A 20,483-nucleotide genomic window follows, 5' to 3' on the forward strand; every position below is an offset into this window, starting at 1 on the left:
CTGTGGCTCATTTCCCTTGTGGGGCATTTGCTTCCTGCTAAAAACTGTGATTTTGCTCCCTGACCTCTTTCAAAAATGATATGGACAAGACAGTCTTAAGTGAGGACACCAAGAGAAGCTGGAAATAGGAAGCATGTCTAATTTATTTCCCATATTTAAAATCTATGTCAAATGCGAAACACTTACAAACAGAAGAAATCACATCAACAGAGAGGAGGAAGTGATTCTGCACAGACCGATTCCTGCACGGCTCCTTTAAGAAGGCTTGGAGAAGGCAAGGCTTGACTTCACATGTCAAAGCAGGGGGGGGGGGCTTGTTCTATAACCGGTTTGCTGCTCTTCACAAGACCCGCGGCTGCCTTGAGGCCAGAAAGCAAAGGCACTGCTGGGGGGGGGGCAAACTTTTCCTTTGGCCAAAATTGTTTTTGGAATTAGAATTGCACAAGGACAGTCTAGAACACAGATGCAGGCACTCCTGTCCACTCTGATCCCTCGCTGGAGGGGGGGGGCTGGTCAAGAGTGGTTAAAATCTGATTCAAATACCTCACCGACAGGCTAAAGAGATGAAAGCTTGGAGCTGCTCTTTCTTGGGTTGGGGTCCTGGTCATCCCACCCCAAAAACATTTCCTCACTGGTCCCCTTGACCATTTCAGGCGATTCCTTTTCTGGGAGCTGATGGTCCTCTCTGCCTGCCTGGACCAAGAGCCCCTCCCTCACCCAAAGAGGAAACGGAGGGCGCCCCCACCCCTTCCTCTGGGCGGGAAACATCCAGAAAGACATTTTCCAATTCCACAGCTCAGGAACAAACACAACTCCTGAAAATAAATATCCCGGGGAGAGCCTTAACAGGCAGCAAAGGATCCACTGAACGATGTAATATGATGCCGCCATTTTGGTTTGCAGCATCTTTCAACAGTTGTTTTTTGGCTACGCTGGTTTAGCTCCCTAAACTCTGAAACGCACAAAATAAACACTCTTTTTCCTAAACGGAAACAGGAATTAAGCTAATTCTGGACTTTGGTCTGCAGCCTTGGACACTTTGCAGAACATCTTAACTCAGCCGATCTCCAGTCGCAGCTTAATCTTTGGGTTTTCTGCTACTCACACTGCAAATTGCAAATAAGATTTCTGCTGTCAAATAAAGGCTCGGAGAGATGCAACAGACATCGATTAAAGCATGAAGGAATAAAGGCCTTCTCACTCCCACCTGGTGCAGCAAGATGGATTCTGTAGATTCCAGCCAGCCAGGCACTTTCTCACTTACATAGGGGCTTTGGGGGTGGAGCTGAGGGGTCTCTGGGTGGGAGGCTGAGAGTGGCATACTGTATGGAAGCCCTGGGCAGAAACAGCCGCCTGTTCTCCCTCCTTAGGCACCTTTTCCAATCCAAGGGGCTTTAGTGCCTCTTCTGAACTTCATGGGGCCAAGGGGAGACGCCTAAGGAGTCTTACTGGTGGGCGCCATCTTCCCAGGGCCTCAGGGCTTTAGTTCGGCCCATATGCAAAATGGCTTCTAATTTAGACGGTACAGCCGGGGAGAGCCTGCTGGTCCCAGAATAAGGAGACCGAATCACACGTGGACACGGCCAGAAGATCATTGCTTGGCAGATTGAGCCTTTGGTCTTGGATCAGAAGGTGGGACTCGTGAATGGGGAGGGGGCAATGAGAAAGAAGGCCACAGGTGCACTTTGCAGCATCTACTGAAGGCAAGATGGGAACTGCCATCCTTGGGGAAAAGTGAAGAAAACGGGACCTTCCTGCCTGGTCCTACCACTGTTTTTCCTCCTGTAACAGGAGATGGAACACCTCCCTTGGGTGGCAAAGGGGTTTAGCCACAGCTTTTCTCCGTGGGAATGAGGGCTCCTCCAGACTTCTAAAAAGGCTCCCCTGAAGGAGCCCACTCCACCGAGAGAGAGGCTGAAGCCGAACAGAGGCTGCTGTGTGTTCCTACCCAAAGAGCAGTTTTCTCCAAGCTCAGGACAGGAATTCAGAAGTGCTGCAAAGCCCAGACCTGCACCCCGGACTTGGTCACAAGGGATAATCTTTGCTTACAACACGCTGCATCGTCAGATACCAAAAATACTCTCGGTAGAAAAGGACAGTCCTGGCAGCGAGCCGGAGGCCGGCCGAGTCGGAGGGAAGGGGCCGGCCCACTACAGCTGCTCACTGGTGCAGGTGAGTACGGTCATCGGGGCGCTTGATGTGGATCCGGCGGACCCTCTCGATGCGCTCACGCTCCTCATCCTCCTCCAGGTGGTGGGAGCGCCCGGCTGCCCCCCCGGTGGCCTCCAGCAACGCATTGTCGGGACCTCGGCCATCCTGGGCTTCGTAGAGCAGGATGTTCAAGGTCTCTTCGTAGATTCGGGCTTCTGGGAATTCAACCTGGAGATGCCAAATGGAGGGAGGGGGTGTTAGACAGAGCCCTTGCGTGAACCTTTCTGAGTGGAGGGAGGGGCAGAGAGTCAGCCACTCACTTTGGTCTGCTTCTTCTCGGTGGCGTACACAATCGAGGTGCAGCACACTTCTGCAATCTTGCGTCCCTGGCCGTAAAACGACCAGCAGCAAATCTCATCTCCCAGCACGTCTTTGATGAAAAGGACCCTCCCATTGAAGCGCAGGGAGAGTTTGTCAAACAGCTCGATGTTTTTCAGCATGTTGTCGTCTGAATTGCTGGGGGGAGTCGAGCCCAGAAGGGAGAGATAGGGCAATGCTCTTAATTAGCCAGTTCCCTCCCCCTCCCAGCTGTTTCACTCCCCTCCTTTCTGCCTAACGAGGTAACTGCCCCCTTCGCCCCCTCTCCAGACTCTCTCCTTGGTACTGAAAATACTTTACCTGGTGTAGGAATATTTGTTATTGCTTCGGTTGTAGAGCAATTTAACCGCTGGCTGCAAAAACACAGAAGACAGATATAGGCCTTTAGTTCCATGGGTCACCACTAGGTGTTGAGGGCAAGCTGGTCCCCTATAGGGGATGGTTGGAACCGCAGAGTTAAACATGTGGAGACCAGCTGCTCCCCTCCAAGTTGGCCACCATGAAGATCTGGTGGAAGGGGGAAAGCACCCCCCCCACTTCGGAACCCCCCCCCCTTAATGTGAGGACTTTTACCTTGTTGGACGTGGCTATGAGTTTCTGCTCTTCCTTGGAGGACGTGATGATGGGCACTTTGCAAAAAGGCTCATAGACATCCTTGTTCTGAGAAAGGAAGAGGACGGACTGAAAGGGAAGCAGGAGGCTCGGGCAGAAGCAAGCCCTTACTTAGAGTTGGACAAGTCCTCCCTGGCCAAGCTCAGGAATCTTGACAGACTCTGGAGTTGCAGAGGTTTCTCTTTAGAACAGTGTTTCCCAACCTTAGCAACTTTAAGATGGGTGGAGTTCAACTTCCAGAATTCCCTCGGAGTTGAAGTCCACCCATCCTAAAGTTGGGAGAAAGTACCTTGGAAGCACCAGCAGCAATACCGAAAGGGGGTCCAACCCACAAGGCTGCAGTTCCTCCTGCCTCCCTCCACCCCTTCCAGGTGGGAACCTCCTCCACTCCCCCTCGGAGGGGTCCACAGGGGGGGGGGCAGCAGAGTGGGGAAGGCCGGCTCCTGAGCACGCACGGCGGATTTACCTGAAGGGCAGCCTGGCACTCATCCACCAAGCCTTGGACCAGGTAGTACTTGGCCTCGGCCAGCAGCTCCTCAATCTCCCGCCGGCTCTCCGGGAGGGGCACGGCACCATCGCGCAGGTAGTTTAAAATGGTTCCAAAATGCTTGCCACAGCGGTCTATCAGGATCCAGCCTAGGAAGAGACAGAAAACAGCCAAGATTGGAAGGAATGCAGAGTCCAAGCTAACCCTAATCCTATCCCTGGCTTGCTGGCTGCCGTTGTTTAAGTCTGAGCTTCATCATGTGGCCGGCAGCCTCAAGAGCAGCCAGCTCGGAAGAGGCCAGATCTCACACAAGGGCGCAAGTTTCCATGAGCTCAACTTGTTTGTGGGCAGAGAGACAAGAATGTTTAAGGGAGGGGAGAAGATCAAACACGTGTAAACACGCTGATCTTTGACAAATAAGGGCAATGCTGGCTGAAGAATGCAAGGGCGGTCTTAAATAAGGGGCTTACAGCTAAAACCTGATTAAGCTCAATTCTGCAAGCTACAAATTTTATTCCAATGGAACCAGGAGTCTTTTTTTTTTTAGTCAAACTATAGTAACTTTTTGATATTTGAACACATTCATTCTTCTTAGTTTAAAATCCTCAAATGCAAATGGTTGAAAAATCTGTTCAATTCAGAACAGTATCTGGAAGCTCTTCCTTCCGGCCATTTGTATCTAGGTGAAACTGCAGGAGTTTAATCACAAGGACCGGGCAGGAAGTTGGCAGACCTCCTGCCGGAAAAGCCACCGTGCGAATGGCTCCTCATCAAACGACTACATGTCAGCACACGAAGCCAAGGGCAGCACGTGTATCATGGCATCAGCTGGCGTGCTTCTGTCTCCTGGGGAAGCAGGGGCCACAGAAGCATGACCTTTGAGGAGCAACCGCACTCTCAAAGCAATTCTGAAACCTGGGAAGGCCGTTCTGGAGGGTGGCCAGAAGCCACTTGAGCCCCAAAGCGCCCCTGGCAGAGCTGGCCCTCCTGGGACCCTTTCCTCCCCCAGGGCTTTACCTTCGCTGTCCGTGAGGACCTCCATCCGGCCACTGAACATGGCCTTCAACATGGTGTCCTGCTTGGTCAGCGTCTGCATGGTGGTGTAGTACAAGGCGCCGCCGATGTTCAGCTTCACATACTTGGAGCTGGGACTGCCGCTTTTGAAGGACGTGGTGCGGGTCGTGGCTGCTGGCACGGCGGTGCTCACCACTGTCTCTCCGGACATCTCTTCCTGGAAGAGCAGATCCCTTCAGGGAGGCCCAGCAGCTCAGGAGACCCCCCCACACACAGCTGGACCGGGGTGCCCAGGGTGACCCCAAGCCTAAAGCCCTAAAGCGGCAGCGGATCAGGCTGGGTAAGCCCCCCCCCCGTCTTTTGAAAGGGGCTGAGGAGGGAGGGGAAGCCCCTCTGGCCTCTCTCCCAGGGTGTGAAGCCCACAATCTTCAGGGGCCCCCTAGGAGACCCCCGCCCTAGAGGCCCCAGCAGCCTACCCGGGACCCGGCAGGGCTAAGGTGGGCTTGAGACCCAGGCAGGCCAGTGGCCGGCCAAGGTCTCGGCTCCCCCCCCCCGCCGCCACCCCCCGGTCTTTGAGGCTCTGTTCCCCCCCCCTTTCCTCCCCTTCCTCTCCCAGTATCGGTCTCGCTTCGGGCCCCGCATCTCTCGGCCGACCGGCCGGCCGTTAAGCGAGTCCAGCTTCCCTCCGGGCGCAGAGGCGAGGCGGTGGGCGAGAAGATCCCCCTCTCCCCGCCTGCCACCCCTTCCTTTCCGGTTCTCTGAAGCCGCGCCGGCCCCTGCGAGCCCCGACGCGCAAGGAAGCGGCGCCGGCTGGGCAAGGCGGCCTCCCCGGGGAAAAGTCCCAGGAAAGCGAGCGACTCCCGCCCCTTCCCCGTGGGGACCGACTAGATGCCATTCGGGAACGCCTCGCTGCATTCGCCCAGCCTTCCTTGGACGCGATTCGCCCCCCAAGTCCTTCCCTGCTCCCCCCCACCAGGGGACCCCGCCCGCCAACTGCGGCCCGCCTTCCCCGCCGGCAGGGGAGACCCCCGAAAGGGAGGGGGCGAGGATTCCCCCCCCCCGCCAGCGCCCCCTCCTCACCATGAACAGCCCCGCGCGAGGCCCCCTCCTCCCCTCGGCCAGACGGTTCTCCTGGGCGGGGCGAGGAGCGGCTGACGCGACGCGCGGGGGCGGTGCCTCTCCCGGCCCCGCCCCTTCCTTCTCCGCAGGTCGGAACTCGGTCTCGCGGGGCGCGTTTCCAGACGGGCCGCAGCCTCCGGAGCGCTTCCGCTGCAACGGCCGGAAGTGGGTCCGTCGGCCTGGTTCTATGGTCCTGAGAGTTCCGCGGGCGCTCGGCGGGGGGAGGCCGGGGGATGGGGGGGCGCGCCGTCGAGGGTCACGACCTGTAGCAGCCTCGCCGCGCGGCCGGAGCCTCCTCGCCCTTCGCAGGCCTGGCCGCCAACGCGCCCCCTGCCAGGTAGGACGGGGCCGCGGAGAGGCAGGGGAGGCCGAGGGGTCCTCTCGTGGGGGGGGGGTCTCTGCCCTGCCTCGGCACCCCCGAAGGGGCCACGGCGCCAGCCCTCCCTCACCCGGGCCTTGTGATCCAGCGGAACCTCAGGAGACCCCTCCCCAACTGAGCTGGGGCTCTGCCCCTCCAAAGGCCATCCCCGGGACCCCTTGCTCTGCAGGCCGATCAGAGGCCCCTCCTATCCCGTCTGATCTTTCTTTTTCTCTCTCTCTCTCCCTCTCTCTCTCTCTCTCTCTCCTTCTTTCCTGCCTGCCTGCCAGCCTCTCCAACTGAAGCGGCCAAGAAATGTGATCTGGAGCTGCCGGGCATGAACTCGTTGCTCTCCTCTACAGCCAGAAAAAGCTGCAGTTTGGAGCGAGTGTGAACCATGTTTGTCTACGGGTGACTTCCGGGCTCTTCTGCAAAACACACTCGCCTGGGGTGAGCCCCACGCCGGATCTCCTTTCTGCCGGAGACAGTCTGAGCGGTCTTTCCCGGACCCATGTGCAAAGGTTTTGGTGCTCCTGTTTCAGGTCTTCTCTTCCTTGCCTCTTGTTCACAGAGGCCAAAATGTTCAGTGCAACCCAATCATCCAAGGCCGAGTTCCTGGACAAGGCCCGGCAGGCCCGGGAGGAGCGTCGGGAGCAGAAGGAACGTGAGCAGGCTGCGGTGCAGATCCAAGCCCTCGTCCGAAGGTTTCTGTGCCGTTGTCGGCTGCAGAGGAAAATCAGGTGTGCATAGCTATGGCTACAATGAAAGTTTATCTGGGCATATGGAAAAATTGTCTGTTGTCATCCTTGAAATCTTCCAGTCCCAGAACAAAGGCCTGGGAGATAATCTGAGTCAAGATACAGAAGCCCAGCAGCTTCCTGGGTTTCTGTCTCCAAATTCAACGCCTTGCCTGCTGCACTACAGGCACCTGTTGCTGGGACTTCCTTGTTTCTTCTCTTCTTTGGCCCAGGAGCGAAGTGGATAATTTCTTTCACACCAGCGGTCCTGCCAAGAAGACGGCTCTTTCGCTGTTTAAAATTTCCCGAAAGCTGCTCTTTATTTTCAAGCTCCCTCAGGACAAAGAGGTACAGCACATCTCGCTCTTTTGTAGACTTTTGGAATCTTGGCTACTCTTGATATTAGTTGGGAGGGGCATCTATAGGGGTGGACCCCTTGATCTCCCAATTCTGGAATGGAAGAATCCCTCGTGATTGCCCTTGGACAAGCAAAGGAAGGCAGCAACGTCAGAAGCTTTCCGTTGTTTCAATAGCCGTTTAAATTTAGTTCTGGGGAGTCAGAAATAAAGGTGGATGCTGGCAGTTTGGGAAAGGCTGATGCCATCTCACCTTGAGTCTGTTTTTTCCTCTCTGCAGAGATTTGAAAAGCTGTGCCGCTGCATCCTTAGCAGCATGGAGGCAGAAAATGATCCTAAAGTAAGTAGGTTCGCTTTTCATGAGATGAGAATGCAACTGTGCATTTGGCTATTTATTTTGCCAAAACCAAAAGAGAAGCCCGGAACTGTTTCAGTGGCGAAACCACAGCTACAGCTTTTCCTGGGACTGGCTGTGGCTGTTTTGAGACATTTCTTTGTCTCAGTGGCTTCAAAGAGAGAAAGTTCCTCTGAATTGCAGGATTGCAGCATTTTGCCCTTTGACCTCTCAATCCCGTGAAAGGAGGGGGGAACCTTCCCTCCCAATGTGCCAAGTTACTCTTATGGTTCTTTGGTTTTGCAGGTATGGTACGTATCACTTGCACTCTCCAAGGAGCTGACTCTCCTATGGATCCAGCAAGTAAAGGATGTGCTGTGGACTTGCTGTGAATTTCTGAAGTTGCTCAAGGTACAGATTGGTCCAATTTCTGTGGCAGGGATTTTTTTAGGGGTATGTTTCCCCTGCTCTTATCCCCTGCAGTATGTTTCCTTTTCAACTTTCTGGGGGTTCATTTTTCTAGCCAGACATCTTGCAAGATTCAAAACTGGTAAATTTGCACCTCACAATGCTGGTGACTTTTACGGACACCTCTACCTGGAAAATCCTGCAGGGAAAAGGTGTGTTTGCAGAAATCTGCCTCTAAATGCTGCTTTGTTTGCCCCTAAAACATCACTTTGTCTGGCCGCAAAGGGAAGCTGAGTTATAGAATCTTTCTCTCTGGGTCTTTTTGCAGGAGAAGCCCTGCGCCACGCCATGAATCACATCTGTGCAAATATCATGGGACATCTCAACCAGAAAGGGTTTTACTCTGTGCTCCAGGTTTGTTGGTGTCTGGTTGCCTTTGCTGTAAGTTCCTCTGTGTGAATCTCCTCACTGGGAAAAGATGGAAAGAGCTTTATGGGGATTTATGCTCATCTCTGGTTTGTGACATCTAGCTGTCATTCATTCATTCATTCATTCAGAACAGGGGTCTCCAGCCAGCTGAGGAATTCTGGGAGTTGAAGTCCACAAGTCTTAAAGTTCCTGAGGTTGGAGACCCCTGCTCTTGACCCTTAAATGCTTTTCAACTTTTTTTTTTTTTTTTTTCAGATTTTGCTGACAAACGGTTTGGCAAGGTCTCAGCCTTCCTTTTCCAAAGGCACCTTAACAGCGGCTTTTTCTCTTGCACTGCGGTGAGACAACTAGCTGGGTCAGGAACCCTTTAAGGAGACTGTGGGGGGCGCTCTGGACTTCTCGAAACCCTTGTGATGTTTTTCTCTCCCCCAGCCCGGTGGTTGCGGCTCAGTTTTCTGACAATCTCTTGCGATCCTTCTTGATCCACATCATGTCCGTGCCAGCCATCACGAGCCATCTTGCAACACTGACACCGGAGGTAGGTGAGAAAGAAAGGAGGTGACGGGTTTGAAGCTTCCTTCTAGAATTCCAGAATGAAAGTCTGGTTGTCCTGCACCCTCTGTAGAGCTGGGTTTCTCAGCCTTGGCCACTCTTCAGATGTGTGGACTTCAACTCCCAAACTCCCCAGCCGGCAAAGAGTTTGGAAGATGACGTCCACGTGTCTTAAGAGTTAATTGCCAAGGCTGAGAAACCCGGCCCTACAGACTTGTTCCGGCCATCTCCTTTTTGCCAGATGGCTCCTCCTTGATCTTATCCCTGTGAATCAGGGCTGGGGTTTTTCAGGAGATGTAAGAATGAGGGAGAAAGGGGTTAGTTGCTTGCAGAGCGCTGTAGAGAAAAGCTGACAGGAAATCTTAAGGGCCTGTTTGTTTCCCTTTCTCGGCGAGAGCCAAACAAAGAGACTAAACCTTAATTCCAAAAGATCTGGAGACCTCAGCTTGCTCCTCGGGTGAAAGTCTGCTTTCCTTTCAGCGCCTGGCAGTGATGGAATCCCAGGATCTCCTGCGCAGGTTCCTGTTGTTCTTGAGCCGGGAAGAACAATGCAGAGACGTCTGTGTGTGTCTGGAAGGAAGCCACACGCTCTGCCTTCTGGGTAAGATCCCCAGGGGACGTGAGGCCAGAGTTTGCACCGTGCCCTGCAGAATGGGGGGGGGGCTCTAGGAATTTGGGAGGCCAGGTTGCCCTCAAAAGAGTTTCCTCCCTCCATCTATACACCAGGCAGCATCTGGCCACAAGCATCATTTTTCACAGTCATATTTGTGATCCTCGGTCACTGCAAGACTTCTTCCAGATGTTGCAGGGGACAGGTGTTGGGGCTGCTTTGAATGCTCAGCTGCGACTGTTTCCCAGGCAACCTTGTCTACTTGGGCTCGCTGAATGAGAAGGTGCTGCAGGAGGAGACCCCCCACTTTGTGAGCGTCCTGACGCAGACGCTCTGCTACTGCCAGAAGTACGTCTCGCAGAAGAAGTCCAACCTCACCCACTGGCACCCGGTCCTTGGCTGGTTCTCCCAGACGGTGGATTATGGGTAAGCACCCCTGGCGCAGCCTTGTTCATCGGAACCTGCTGTCTTGGGGTCCCTCCTTGCTTTTCTGAACTGGAGGCCTGCTGGAGGCACCAGGTTTGCCCCTTCGGGCGCCCAACCGCGGCCGCTCCCTTGCTCCTCCCCGCCTCTCTCCCCCCAGCCTGAACGAGTCGATGCCTTTGCTCACCAAGCAGCTTCAGCACCTCTGGGGGGCCCACATGATCCGGATCCTCTTCAGCGACGTGCTCAGCAAAAAGCTCCTGGAGAGCCAAGAAGCTGCTCGCCAGCCCCCGCCAGCCTCCTCCCCACAGAGCAGCCTGCCCGTGAAGAGTGAGTAGTGATGCAGACCCCCCCCCAGCATTCCCCAGGGCTCCCTGGGTGGTTCCTAGGTCAGTGATTCCCAAACTCTGCAAGCTGAAGAATGCTCCAGTCAGTATTTGTGGGCTTCAGTTCGTAGAATTCCCCAGCTGAGGAACTGTGGGAGTTGAAGTCCACCCTGCTGCTACCTCTGAACTCGAGCAAGGAGCAGCTTCCCTCAAGCTTCCCTCAGGGTTGGTCCCACCTTCCTTGTGTCTCCGTCTCCCGCCAGGTCTTTTCAGACGCGCCTTCCAGAAATCGACCTCGGTCCGCAACATCCTGAAGCCCATCGGTGGCAAAAGGGTGGATTCGGCGGAGGTGCAGAAGGTGTGCAGCATCTGCGTCCTGTACCAGATGGCCCTGACCACCTTGACGCAGATCCGGCTGCAGATCCTCACAGGTGGGTTTTGGCAGGGGGGGGAGCTGCTGGGGGTCACTGTCAGGTGCTCCGTCGGGTTATCCAGAGAAGCAAAAGTAGCTGAAAATCTCCTCCCTCTCCTGGTCTGGCTGTTCGTTCCCTTCCAGGCCTCACCTACCTGGATGACCTCCTGCCCAAGCTCTGGGCCCTCATCTGTGAGCTGGGCCCCCAGGGGGGCCTGAAGGTCTTCCTGGAGTGCTTGAACAACCACACGGAGGAGTCCAAGCGGCTGCTGGCCATGCTGATGCTCTTCTGCGACTGCTCGCGCCATCTGATCACGTAGGCTGGGGGGGGGAAGAGGGGCCCGGAGGGGGCCTGGCCTCCCCCTGCGTGGGTAAAAATGCAGCCTTTTTCCTTCCCCCTCTCACCCCCCCACCCCCCCAGGATACTTGACGACATTGAAGTCTACGAAGAGCAGATCTCCTTCAAGCTGGAAGAGCTGGTTACGATCTCCTCTTTCCTGAACTCCTTTGTCTTTAAGATGATCTGGGACGGGATTTTGGGTAAGTCCCTCGGGGGGGGGCAGCAGTGCCCTCTTCCCCCTCCTCCTTTACAGGGCTGCTGTGTTTGTGGGGAGACGGGGAGCCTTCTCTCTGAGGCTGGCTTTCTCTTGGCCACAGAGAATGCGAAGGGGGAAACCCTGGAGCTCTTCCACTCGGTCCACAGCTGGCTGATGGTCCTCTACGAGAGGGACTGCCGGCGGCGTTTTGCTCCCGAAGAACACTGGCTGCGCAAGTGAGAGCTGCTCTCTTGCCGGGTTCCCTCCTTCGCCCGCCGGGGGAGGCTGGAGCCAGCCTCAGCTGGGGCTTTTGTTGCCCACCAATCCCATCCGCTGATTTTTCTGTGCGGTGTTTTTGTGTGTGTGTGTTGTATTGTTTAGGGACCTCAAGCCCAACTTGCTGTTCCAGGAGCTCGACAAAGATCGGAAGCGAGCCCAGCTGGTCCTGCAGTACATCCCTCACGTTGTCCCCCACAAAAATGTGTGTGGAAGCTAAGCCCGGGAGGGGGACAGGGGGTGGAGGGCGAGGAGCAGCGGGAGGTGACAGGCCAGGGCTGAGCGGTGGGAAGGCCCGGACCCTGAAGCAGACTCCGGTCCAGATGCAATTCAGTAGGAGTGAGACCAAGGCAGGAAGCCCCGCGGCCCTTGGGAGGGCTCTGCTAGTGGGTTCAACCCGGTTCTTTCCCCCAACATTTAGCGGGTTCTTCTCTTCCGGAATATGGTCACCAAAGAGAAAGAGCAGCTGGGCTTGGTGGAGACCAGCTCTGCGTCGCCTCACGTCACCCACATCACGATCCGTCGGTCCCGCATGCTGGAGGTGAGAGCGGAGCCGGCGTCCCTGGAGCGCTTTGAGGCGGAGGCGTCTTCCCTTCGCCTCCTGATCCCGGGGACCCTCTTGCCTCCCCCAGGATGGCTACGAGCAGCTGCGCCAGCTTTCCCAGAACGCCATGAAGGGCGTCATCCGGGTGAAGTTTGTGAACGACCTGGGCATGGACGAAGCGGGCATCGACCAGGACGGCGTCTTCAAGGAGTTCTTGGAGGAGATCATCAAGAAGGTCTTTGACCCAGCGCTCAACCTCTTCAAGGTAGCTGCTCCAGGGCTGGGATTTGGGGACGACCCGGGGGGACCCTGGCTTCAGCTTCTCAGCTCCCCCGCTCTGTTCCGGCACAGACCACCAGCGGGGACGAGAGGCTGTACCCGTCCCCCACTGCTTACATCCACGAGAACTTCCTGCAGCTCTTTGAGTTTGTCGGGAAGATGCTTGGAAAAGCTGTTTATGAGGTAGGCCAAGCTTCACAACCAGCGGGTCTTTCTGGATCACAGCTGCAGCCCTGCTCACCCAAACCAATGGGGGAAGATGAGGGCAGGGAAGAAGGGCACGCCGGCTGCCTTGGGGAAGGGGGGGGGGAATGCTGGTGGCTCTGCAGTTCTCCCTCAGCCTTCCCTCCCATCTCCTAGGGAGGGGTCCCTGGTGCTCTCTGTGCTTGCTTATTTTCTTGCAGGCGTTTCTTTACCCAGACTAGGAAGGGCTGTCGTTGCTGGCGATGAGGCAGCTAGTTGGGCAATTGCTCCTTTCAGCCTTGAGCTGCAAATGTTCTCCTCTTTTGGCCCCTTCCAGGGAATTGTGGTGGACGTTCCCTTTGCCTCGTTCTTCCTGAGCCAGTTGCTTGGCCATCACCACAGCGTCTTCTACAGCTCAGTGGACGAGCTTCCCTCCTTGGACTCCGAGTTCTATAAGAACCTGACCTCCATCAAGGTTCGCTCCCAATTCGTGTGGCCTGCCTTGGGTCCCGGGGCAGCTTCTGCGGGAATGCGAGAGGCCGCAGAGGGCAGGGAACAGCTAGGAAAGCCCCTTGTTGTTCCTCATCACGCACAACGGGGTGCAGCAAGGGACGTCCGGGAGGTGTTCAGCTGTGCCGGGGGTTCTGCCAGCAGCAGAATTTGCCTCTCTCTGGACTTGGCAGGATTTTTTGAGACTAAACCAGCCTGCGTGTCGGGCAAGTTCTGGTGACGCATTTTCCGGCACTCCTTAGCAACGCAGCTGCTTTCTCGTCCTTTTGCAGCGCTACGAAGGAGACACCAGCGACTTGGGCCTAACCCTCTCCTACGATGAAGATGTGATGGGCCAGGTAGGCTCAGGGGCCCCGCGAGAGGCACCCGCTTGTTAAAGGCTGTCGGCTGCCCGCTTGTCCCGTCCCCATTTCTGCAGTAGGGGCTAACCTCTTTCCTTCCTCCTCTCCAATTTTTGCTTTTCCAGCTTGTGTGCCACGAACTCGTTCCAGGAGGAAAGACCATCCCCGTGACCAACGAGAACAAGTAAGCCTGACTTTGCTTCGCCCCCAAAGGGCCTTCGGAAAGGCCTCTCTGGGGGGAGGGGAAGTGAGGCCAGAGCCCAGGGCTCAGCTTTGCTCCCCGTTGGCTTCCTCCCTCTGGCCAGGATCAGCTACATCCACCTGATGGCCCACTTCCGCATGCACACCCAGATCAAGAACCAGACGGCCGCTTTCATCAACGGCTTCCGGTCCATCATCAAGCCCGAGTGGATCCGTGTCTTCTCCGCACCTGAGTTGCAGCGGCTGATATCTGGAGACAATGCTGAGATCGACCTGGAGGACTTGAAGTAAGGCAGGGGCCGGGCCGGGCCTGCCGGTCCTCCCTGGGCCACTTGGGTTGCCCGAGCGGCCCAAGGAGGCTCCTTTTCATTAAGGAGGTGAAAGAGTTAAGAAGCTGCCATTCTTGGGATAAGAAAAGGCCAGCCGGCCTGGTTTTCCTCATAGCCTGGAAGCCTCATCCTCGGAGGCAGGCCGGGAGCGTGTCTGGGAGGCGCTGGGCCGTGTCCAGTTCCAGCAGGAGAGGGGCTGCAGAAGGGGTCTCTGGCCCTTTCCGGGGGGGGGGGGACAGAAAGCCAGGGATTCTGTTCCGCCTGACATGTTTGGTTCCCTCTCGCTTGTCTTCTAGGAAACACACCGTCTACTACGGGGGCTTCCATGGCAGCCACAGGGTCATCCTCTGGCTCTGGGACATCCTTGCCCACGATTTCAGCCCCGAGGAAAGAGCCATGTTTCTCAAGGTAAAGGCAGTCGTGTCGCACACCCAGGGCTCTGCCTGCACCGGTGCAGCGAGCAGGAAGAGCTCCGGTCCTGGGTGCCTTGTTGTAAGAAAGGCTGAGGGAACCAAACGGTGGTGGTGGCGGCATTCGTCTCCAGACTAAGAGCTACAGTCTCACCCCTGGGGGGAGTCTGTGGAGCAGCCCTCCTCTCCAGCGACATTGCTGTGCCCCACCTCCAGAGGCCCTTTGGCGAAGCCCCTTCGGCTCACGGGGGCAACTGCCCTCCCTTAGACACCCCTTCATTGCTCTGTTGTCTCTCAGTTTGTTACCAGTTGCTCCCGGCCGCCGCTCCTGGGCTTCGTCTACCTCAAGCCCCCCTTCTCCATCCGGTGCGTGGAAGTGTCGGACGACCAGGTGTGTGTGGCTGGTGGCAGGGCAGGGACGGTGCCTCCCGGGCTGGCATTCCTGGGCAAAGTGCAGCAAGCTGGTGTTCTGTGGGGCAAATCCAGAGCCCCTGGGCAGCCTGGCCTTGGGGGAAGGAAGGGCTGCCGGCATTCCTGGGGGAGCCTGGCTGGTCTGCCATGTTGCACTCTGCTCGTGGGATTGGGGTTCAACGTCTTTGGCTGGTAAACGGTCCCCCCTTCTGCCTCTCCCAGGACACAGGGGACACCCTGGGCAGCGTTCTGCGGGGCTTCTTCACTATCCGGAAGAAGGAACCGGGGGGGCGCCTGCCCACCTCCTCCACCTGCTTCAACCTCCTGAAGCTGCCCAACTACAGCAAGAAGAGTGTCCTGAGGGAGAAGCTGCGCTATGCCATCAGCATGAACACGGGCTTTGAGCTCTCGTAGCAGCCCTGGCGGGAGAGAAGGGACCAGGACCGGCTGGCCAGACAAGCAGCGCCCTCCCGGGGCCGTGGGAACTCCGGGGCCCTGCCCAGGTAGACAAGGAGCTGCCTCCAGCGTTGCTTAACTCCTCTGAGACCGCAGCTGGCCTGCCATTAAACGTAGCCTTGCCTGCAAACCTTGTGCAGTTACCCGTTGCGGGCAGGGGGTCCCTCGTGTTAAGGGCCACCCAGACTGCTGCAGGGGGCTGGGCGGCTGTTCTTGCCATCTTGCTCTCTTCCCCTGCATTGCTGAGACCCTCCCATCTGTCCTGGTCAAACTTCCCAACTGCCCTGGGCAGACCCTTCCAGGGCACTCTCGTAAGGAGCCACCTGGGCCGGGCTCTGTCCATGGCATCCGAGGCCTGGCTTGATCAGAGGAGAGATTTGAGTTGGAATCTGTTCCTTGCTGATCGTGCAAGGCTGGTTTTACCTCTTGACCCGAAAGTGGGAGACCTTGTTCAGCCAGTTTTGTTATCTTAAACTGCTGGCCAAACTAGTTTGGCTTTGAATCAACTTTTCTCCAAAGGCCCCCGGGCCCTCCCCAACAAGGAACAGGTAACTGTTTCCAGCTTACTGCCACAGCTGTCCCTACGCAGCCTCTAGTTGCGGGACTGGAATCCACCGGTCGGCCGTCGGTGACCAAGACACAGGGCAGCCCGTCTCCCTTGGGTACCAAGAGGTCCTTTGACCAACCTCCCTGTGGGAAGGCCTGGCCCAGAAGGTGCACTCGGGCTGAGGGGCAATCAGTGGGGTCCCTCTGACCCTTTTAAGCCCCAAGAACTGGCAGGTCTGCAGAAGTGAGGGGGAATCTGCTGGGCAGACCAGGGCGGTCCTGTGGCAGTTCTCTCAGGGACTTTGTTTTTTTGAAATTTAGTTTGGCTGCTTGTTAAAGGAAGCACTAATGGCATGTGGCTGCAGATGGGTGTAGACCAGGGGGGCTCCCAAGTTGGCAACGTTTAAGACTTGTGCAACTCCCAGAATTCTCCAGCATAGCATAGCTGGCTGGGGAATTCTGGGAGTTGAAGTCCACAAGTCTTAAACGTTGCCAACTTTGGAGAGCCCTAGTCTAGACTGAAGCAGGTGTTTGCACCAGCCATTTGTCGCTCCCAAACCCCACAGAATGACCTTGCAGCCTGGGGAGGTTCTGCTGCCTGTGGATCTGGTTGCACTGGTCTTTCCCAGGAGGGCGTGTGCATGTGTGTATGTACAAATGAGTATTTTGAGCAAACACAACATGCGGATCAAGAAAGGCTACCCAGTGTTTGTCTATCTTTTAAAATAAATGGGATGGATCTGTCCATAGGAAAACATCTCTCACTCCCAGTCCGGCTATATATTAAGTGGCGATTTCCCACAGGGGTCTGCAGCTCAGCATGTCCAGGACCTAATTATGGCCCTGCTCCCAGGTAGCTGTACTGCTTGTGTGAGTCTGATTATTTTAGAAAGACATATTATAAATCTCAAGCGTGTCACCCTTTTGCACAAATGTTGTGAAATATGAAGAGTTGGTTTGTAACAAACTAAAACAGGACAAGGTATTTTGGGAATGTTGCTTTTATTAAGTCCAGTTTTTTTTAAATTTCAGAACAGTGCTACTGCCTTGAAACACCTCTCCCCCCCCCCAATTAAGGGCTGGGCCCAAACAGGTTCATAAGTAAGGAGCTGTTCTGGATGCTGGCTCACCCCGTTTCCTTCCTGATTTTCCGTTAGGGATTGTGGGGTGTTGACCTGTGGCCGCTGCCGCAGGCTGCCCAGAGAGCTGTTTCAAATTGCCCTCTTGGAGGGGGGGGGTGCGGCCTCTCCACTTCTGGTGCCCTCCCACCCACTGGGATGCAGGAGTGGACAGTCCCAACAAGCCTGGCATTGCTTCCCACAGCCTTCAGGGCGCAAACGCAGAGACCCCCACGGATTGTCTGGGTGTTTGTGTCACCTGGAGATCCTTCAGCAGGAACCTCAGAAGCCGTTGCTTTTCTCCTCTCCCCAGCACTGCCCTGCATGCGTGTTTTCCGAGGAGAGACTTTTGGCATAGGAAATCAATAAATTATTTTGCTCTTTTACCACTTAGTATTTTTTTAGTTACAGCACATTCTTCTCACTGGAAATTCAGGAATACAGGAAATAAAAGTTGAAAAATTGGTTGAATGCGGTCGCTTTTCTTTTTTCAAAATGCATGACTGGCAGAGAACGGAAGCCATGTGCCGCTGAAAGAGCTCAGCGTCAGGCTCAATTCCGGCACGTTTGCCGACAGCGTCCCTCCCTCAAAAGTTGCGCTTTTCAAGACTGTTGACAAGATGTGTCGGTGGACTTGGCTGAGGGAAGAAATCCAGACCCTCCCTCATTTTGATCGAAGGAAACTGGCAGGCAGGGCCACGCTAGCTGGAGCCAGCGGGACTGAACTAAACCGCCTGCCTCAGTTCCCTTCAGTGTTCCAAGATGCAACAAAGGCACCTTCAGGCATCACAGTTGCTCTGAATTCACGTACGCAAGCTGGACTCCCAATAACATGGTCAGAAACCTGAATTTCTGTGGGTTTCTGTTGACATTCCAGGTGGAGATCTGAGCATTTCAAATTTCCAGCGTTTTACACTTCATCTTGTTAGTTCAAACGTTGTACACCTCATGCATTGGTGAGCTTAGTCTTGGAGTTCCACCCGTCTGTAGATTTTCTCCTCCTTCCCTTCCTGCTTTGCGGCGAAACGGGCCAAGACGAACAGATAGTCGCTCAGCCTGGATACAGGGAAGAAAAGAATCACTCTCCATCTGTGGGCAGCAGGCCTCGTTTGCCTCTTTAAACACACAGATCCAAGTTACCTGTTTAAATACTTGGCCACGTTTGCATCCGCTTCTCCCGCTTTCACCAAAGGAACGACACTGTGAAGGCATAAGGAGACAAAGGCCCAAACATCATGATAATACAAATCAACTGAAGTTTACAAAAGGAAAACTTTAGTGAGCGTCCAGATCAGGAATCCTGCTGACACAACTCTGTCCCTGCCCTACCTCAAACACAGATGTCTTAATTGGTGAGTTTTGTTTGGACAGGGACAATTTAGGTGATGGCTTCCTCTGTCTCTCCCACGGCGGCATTAATTCTAAACCCACAAATCCAGCAAGGGTCTCCTGAAGCACTTTTTAGATGCTTCCCATGTGCCTTTACTCTAAAACCTGCCTCCGGGGTCTTGCCGACAGAACAGACCCGTCCCTTACCGCCTCTCGGCTCTGCGACACACGGCTCGGGAGAGATGGAGCACAGCGCTGCTTTTTCCACCAGACTGAAATGATACAAGCACAAGACGCACAAAAGTCAATTTGCTTGGCTCAAGATCATAAGGTTTAGTGGCTCACTAAGGAAGACCCCAGTGGCTGCCTGTCCTTTTTTTTTTTTTTAACGTAGGATGCAAAGGCATGGTGATCCTGGCAGGAAAGGGTTTCTAGAGGTCTAAGTCCAGTGATTATATCCTGACTCCAGGACTGCACACAAGGATCTTACCGGTAAAATGAAGGACGTGAGCGGTGGAAGCTGATCTGAGTATTTGTCTATCCAGCTTTCCAACTCCAGCACAGGTTTCTCACTGAAGGATGTTCGCCCTGAAGAGGAGGAGGCCAGTCACACAAGGTGGGCCTGGAGGAAAGCCACTGGCTGAAGGCCTTGGCAAAGCCTCAAGCCCCTTGGAACATGTGCAGAGCGTTTTCCCCTCTCCCACGGAGAGTCCTGCATTTATCTGCCAAGCCTGACTCCCAGGTGTCAAATCAAAAGCAGGCTGCCCTCACCCGGGGACCCTGCAAGCCTCTGAATTTCAAGGAAGAAAAGTGGGCTGTCAATGCAATCAATGAAACATCCCACAGGAGTTGTCTAGCTATCACCTCTCAGCAGAAAGGAGAGGCAACTCGTTTGAAAAGCATCTTCCTTACAAACCTTCAGCTTCGCAGAGTCCTACTTACTTATGTGAGACTCCCTGGCTGAAGAGATGGGCGTTGCCACATTAGAGCCGGCATCTTGCAGCACACACTGGACCTAAGAGGGGAAGTGTCAAGACAACACATTTGGAACAAAGAAAGGTGGCATCACCTGGAAGGCAGTCAAGCCTCTGTTTTAATCCGGTTATGCACCTCTCAGAATAAGGACTAACAGCTTGGCTCAGATGGAAAGGATGATTTCTAACAGGTTTTACATGGTCAACTAGAGCAGAGCCAATTTATTTCTCACCTTGTGAAGTTCTTCCACAAACGTGTGGCCACTTTCGCTGCCAAATTCAGCACTTAAGCTGCAGCAAAAAATAAAAATGGACTCGGTCTCCAGTTGTGACTCCCCCCTCTGCTATGGAAAGTAATATGTAAGAACTATTAAGCCAGTCTCAAATCTATGGAACTGCCACATTAAAAAAAAAATTATAGAGTTGGTGTGCTCCGAGAATGCCGGTTACTTTTAGATTATTGCTTTGCAAGATTTGCATTTCTAATTCAAAGCCAAATGTTGCCTACTTCTGCCCAAAGTGCAAAGCCCCAATTGCTGACCGGCAACCAAGAATACTTGATGGGAGCAGAAGGAGGCAACACCTTTATCTGAAATATTTTGGCATAGAGGCTGAAATCAGTCTTGCAATTACCCTATAGCCGAACTCAGTTCATCCAGGGTTCCCAAAGCATCGAAGACCTGATCATCTTTGGCTCTCCTCTCCCCGGTGAAGGTGCTGGAAAACCCTTTAAATCCAACAAAAGACAGGAAGTGGGGAGTCGGCTGAGAAAGGGAGGCCCCGGGGCTTACTAAGGCCAGGGGCCCTCCTGCTTAATTATTGTGCAATCGCGAGTTGGGGGGGGGCTACCTTTGTCTCCCGTCTTGGTGTAGATCTTGGGAGCTCCGCTGCTTTTCTCGGGCTGGGAATCCGGCCTGCGGGAAAGGGAAGACGGGGCGGGGGAAGAAGGCAGCGATCTCAGGGGAAAAGGGCGGCCCGGCTTGGGGGTCCCGCAAAATCCTTTTCCCCCCTACCCCCCGTGATGCAACCCGGCCGTGCTGCCACCGACCCTCCCCACGCATTTCGCGAAATCCGCGTCTCGGGCTGCGAACGTGCCCCGCGCCCGCCCGGCTGGAACCTCGCCGCGGACCCCGCGCGCGTCCTCACCCGGGCTCCGGCTCTCGACCGGCTGCCCGGCTCCTCGCCCCGCAGCGGGCAGCCGCCACCCGCCCCAGGAGGGCTCGCCCGCCCCACCAGCCCGCCCCAGCCATGTCCGGGGGACGAGGACGAAGCGCCCCGACAAGTTTGTCCCTTCTCGGCGGCCGTAGTAGCCGCCGCCGGCTTTCGATTGGACG

At 55.3% G+C, this 20,483-nt stretch overlaps 3 protein-coding genes across 4 annotated transcripts; 1 reads left to right on the forward strand and 2 right to left on the reverse strand.

The window, feature by feature from the left end:
- Nucleotides 1-125: 125 nt before the first annotated feature.
- Nucleotides 126-5,876, reverse strand: KCTD10 (potassium channel tetramerization domain containing 10). Its single transcript, XM_039362598.1, has 7 exons — nucleotides 5,723-5,876; nucleotides 4,646-4,859; nucleotides 3,608-3,777; nucleotides 3,103-3,189; nucleotides 2,830-2,882; nucleotides 2,472-2,667; nucleotides 126-2,379 (listed from the first exon to the last, which is right to left on the reverse strand). The coding sequence occupies exons 1-7, from the start codon at nucleotides 5,723-5,725 to the stop codon at nucleotides 2,161-2,163; spliced, it is 942 nt and encodes a 313-aa protein (XP_039218532.1). The 5' UTR covers nucleotides 5,726-5,876; the 3' UTR covers nucleotides 126-2,160.
- A 57-nt stretch (nucleotides 5,877-5,933) lies between these two features.
- Nucleotides 5,934-17,311, forward strand: UBE3B (ubiquitin protein ligase E3B). Of its 2 annotated transcripts, XM_039362596.1 has the most exons (28): nucleotides 5,937-6,098; nucleotides 6,410-6,569; nucleotides 6,691-6,859; nucleotides 7,090-7,204; nucleotides 7,493-7,552; nucleotides 7,853-7,957; nucleotides 8,070-8,166; nucleotides 8,283-8,368; nucleotides 8,639-8,721; nucleotides 8,816-8,921; nucleotides 9,416-9,536; nucleotides 9,794-9,971; nucleotides 10,129-10,298; nucleotides 10,558-10,725; nucleotides 10,851-11,022; nucleotides 11,128-11,246; nucleotides 11,364-11,478; nucleotides 11,624-11,723; nucleotides 11,940-12,059; nucleotides 12,151-12,327; nucleotides 12,414-12,524; nucleotides 12,862-12,999; nucleotides 13,307-13,372; nucleotides 13,501-13,559; nucleotides 13,681-13,863; nucleotides 14,202-14,313; nucleotides 14,614-14,706; nucleotides 14,949-17,311. In XM_039362596.1, exons 3-28 carry the CDS (start codon nucleotides 6,699-6,701, stop codon nucleotides 15,138-15,140), a joined length of 3,207 nt encoding a protein of 1,068 aa, XP_039218530.1. In that variant the 5' UTR covers nucleotides 5,937-6,098; nucleotides 6,410-6,569; nucleotides 6,691-6,698; the 3' UTR covers nucleotides 15,141-17,311. The 2 variants fall into 2 exon arrangements, with proteins under 2 accessions (XP_039218531.1, XP_039218530.1); XM_039362597.1 differs by lacking the exon at nucleotides 12,414-12,524 and having other exon boundaries at nucleotides 5,934-6,098.
- On the reverse strand, nucleotides 16,714-20,434 carry MMAB (metabolism of cobalamin associated B). The gene is made up of 9 exons (XM_039362600.1): nucleotides 20,296-20,434; nucleotides 19,999-20,063; nucleotides 19,783-19,876; nucleotides 19,383-19,440; nucleotides 19,118-19,190; nucleotides 18,666-18,763; nucleotides 18,383-18,447; nucleotides 17,987-18,046; nucleotides 16,714-17,902 (listed from the first exon to the last, which is right to left on the reverse strand). The coding sequence occupies exons 1-9, from the start codon at nucleotides 20,397-20,399 to the stop codon at nucleotides 17,809-17,811; spliced, it is 711 nt and encodes a 236-aa protein (XP_039218534.1). The 5' UTR covers nucleotides 20,400-20,434; the 3' UTR covers nucleotides 16,714-17,808.
- Nucleotides 20,435-20,483: the final 49 nt, after the last annotated feature.

Source organism: Crotalus tigris, unplaced genomic scaffold, assembly GCF_016545835.1.
Source record: "Crotalus tigris isolate CLP2741 ecotype Arizona unplaced genomic scaffold, ASM1654583v1 scf7180000019478.12717781048:2074007, whole genome shotgun sequence".
NCBI classification, from domain to species: Eukaryota; Metazoa; Chordata; class Lepidosauria; order Squamata; family Viperidae; genus Crotalus; species Crotalus tigris.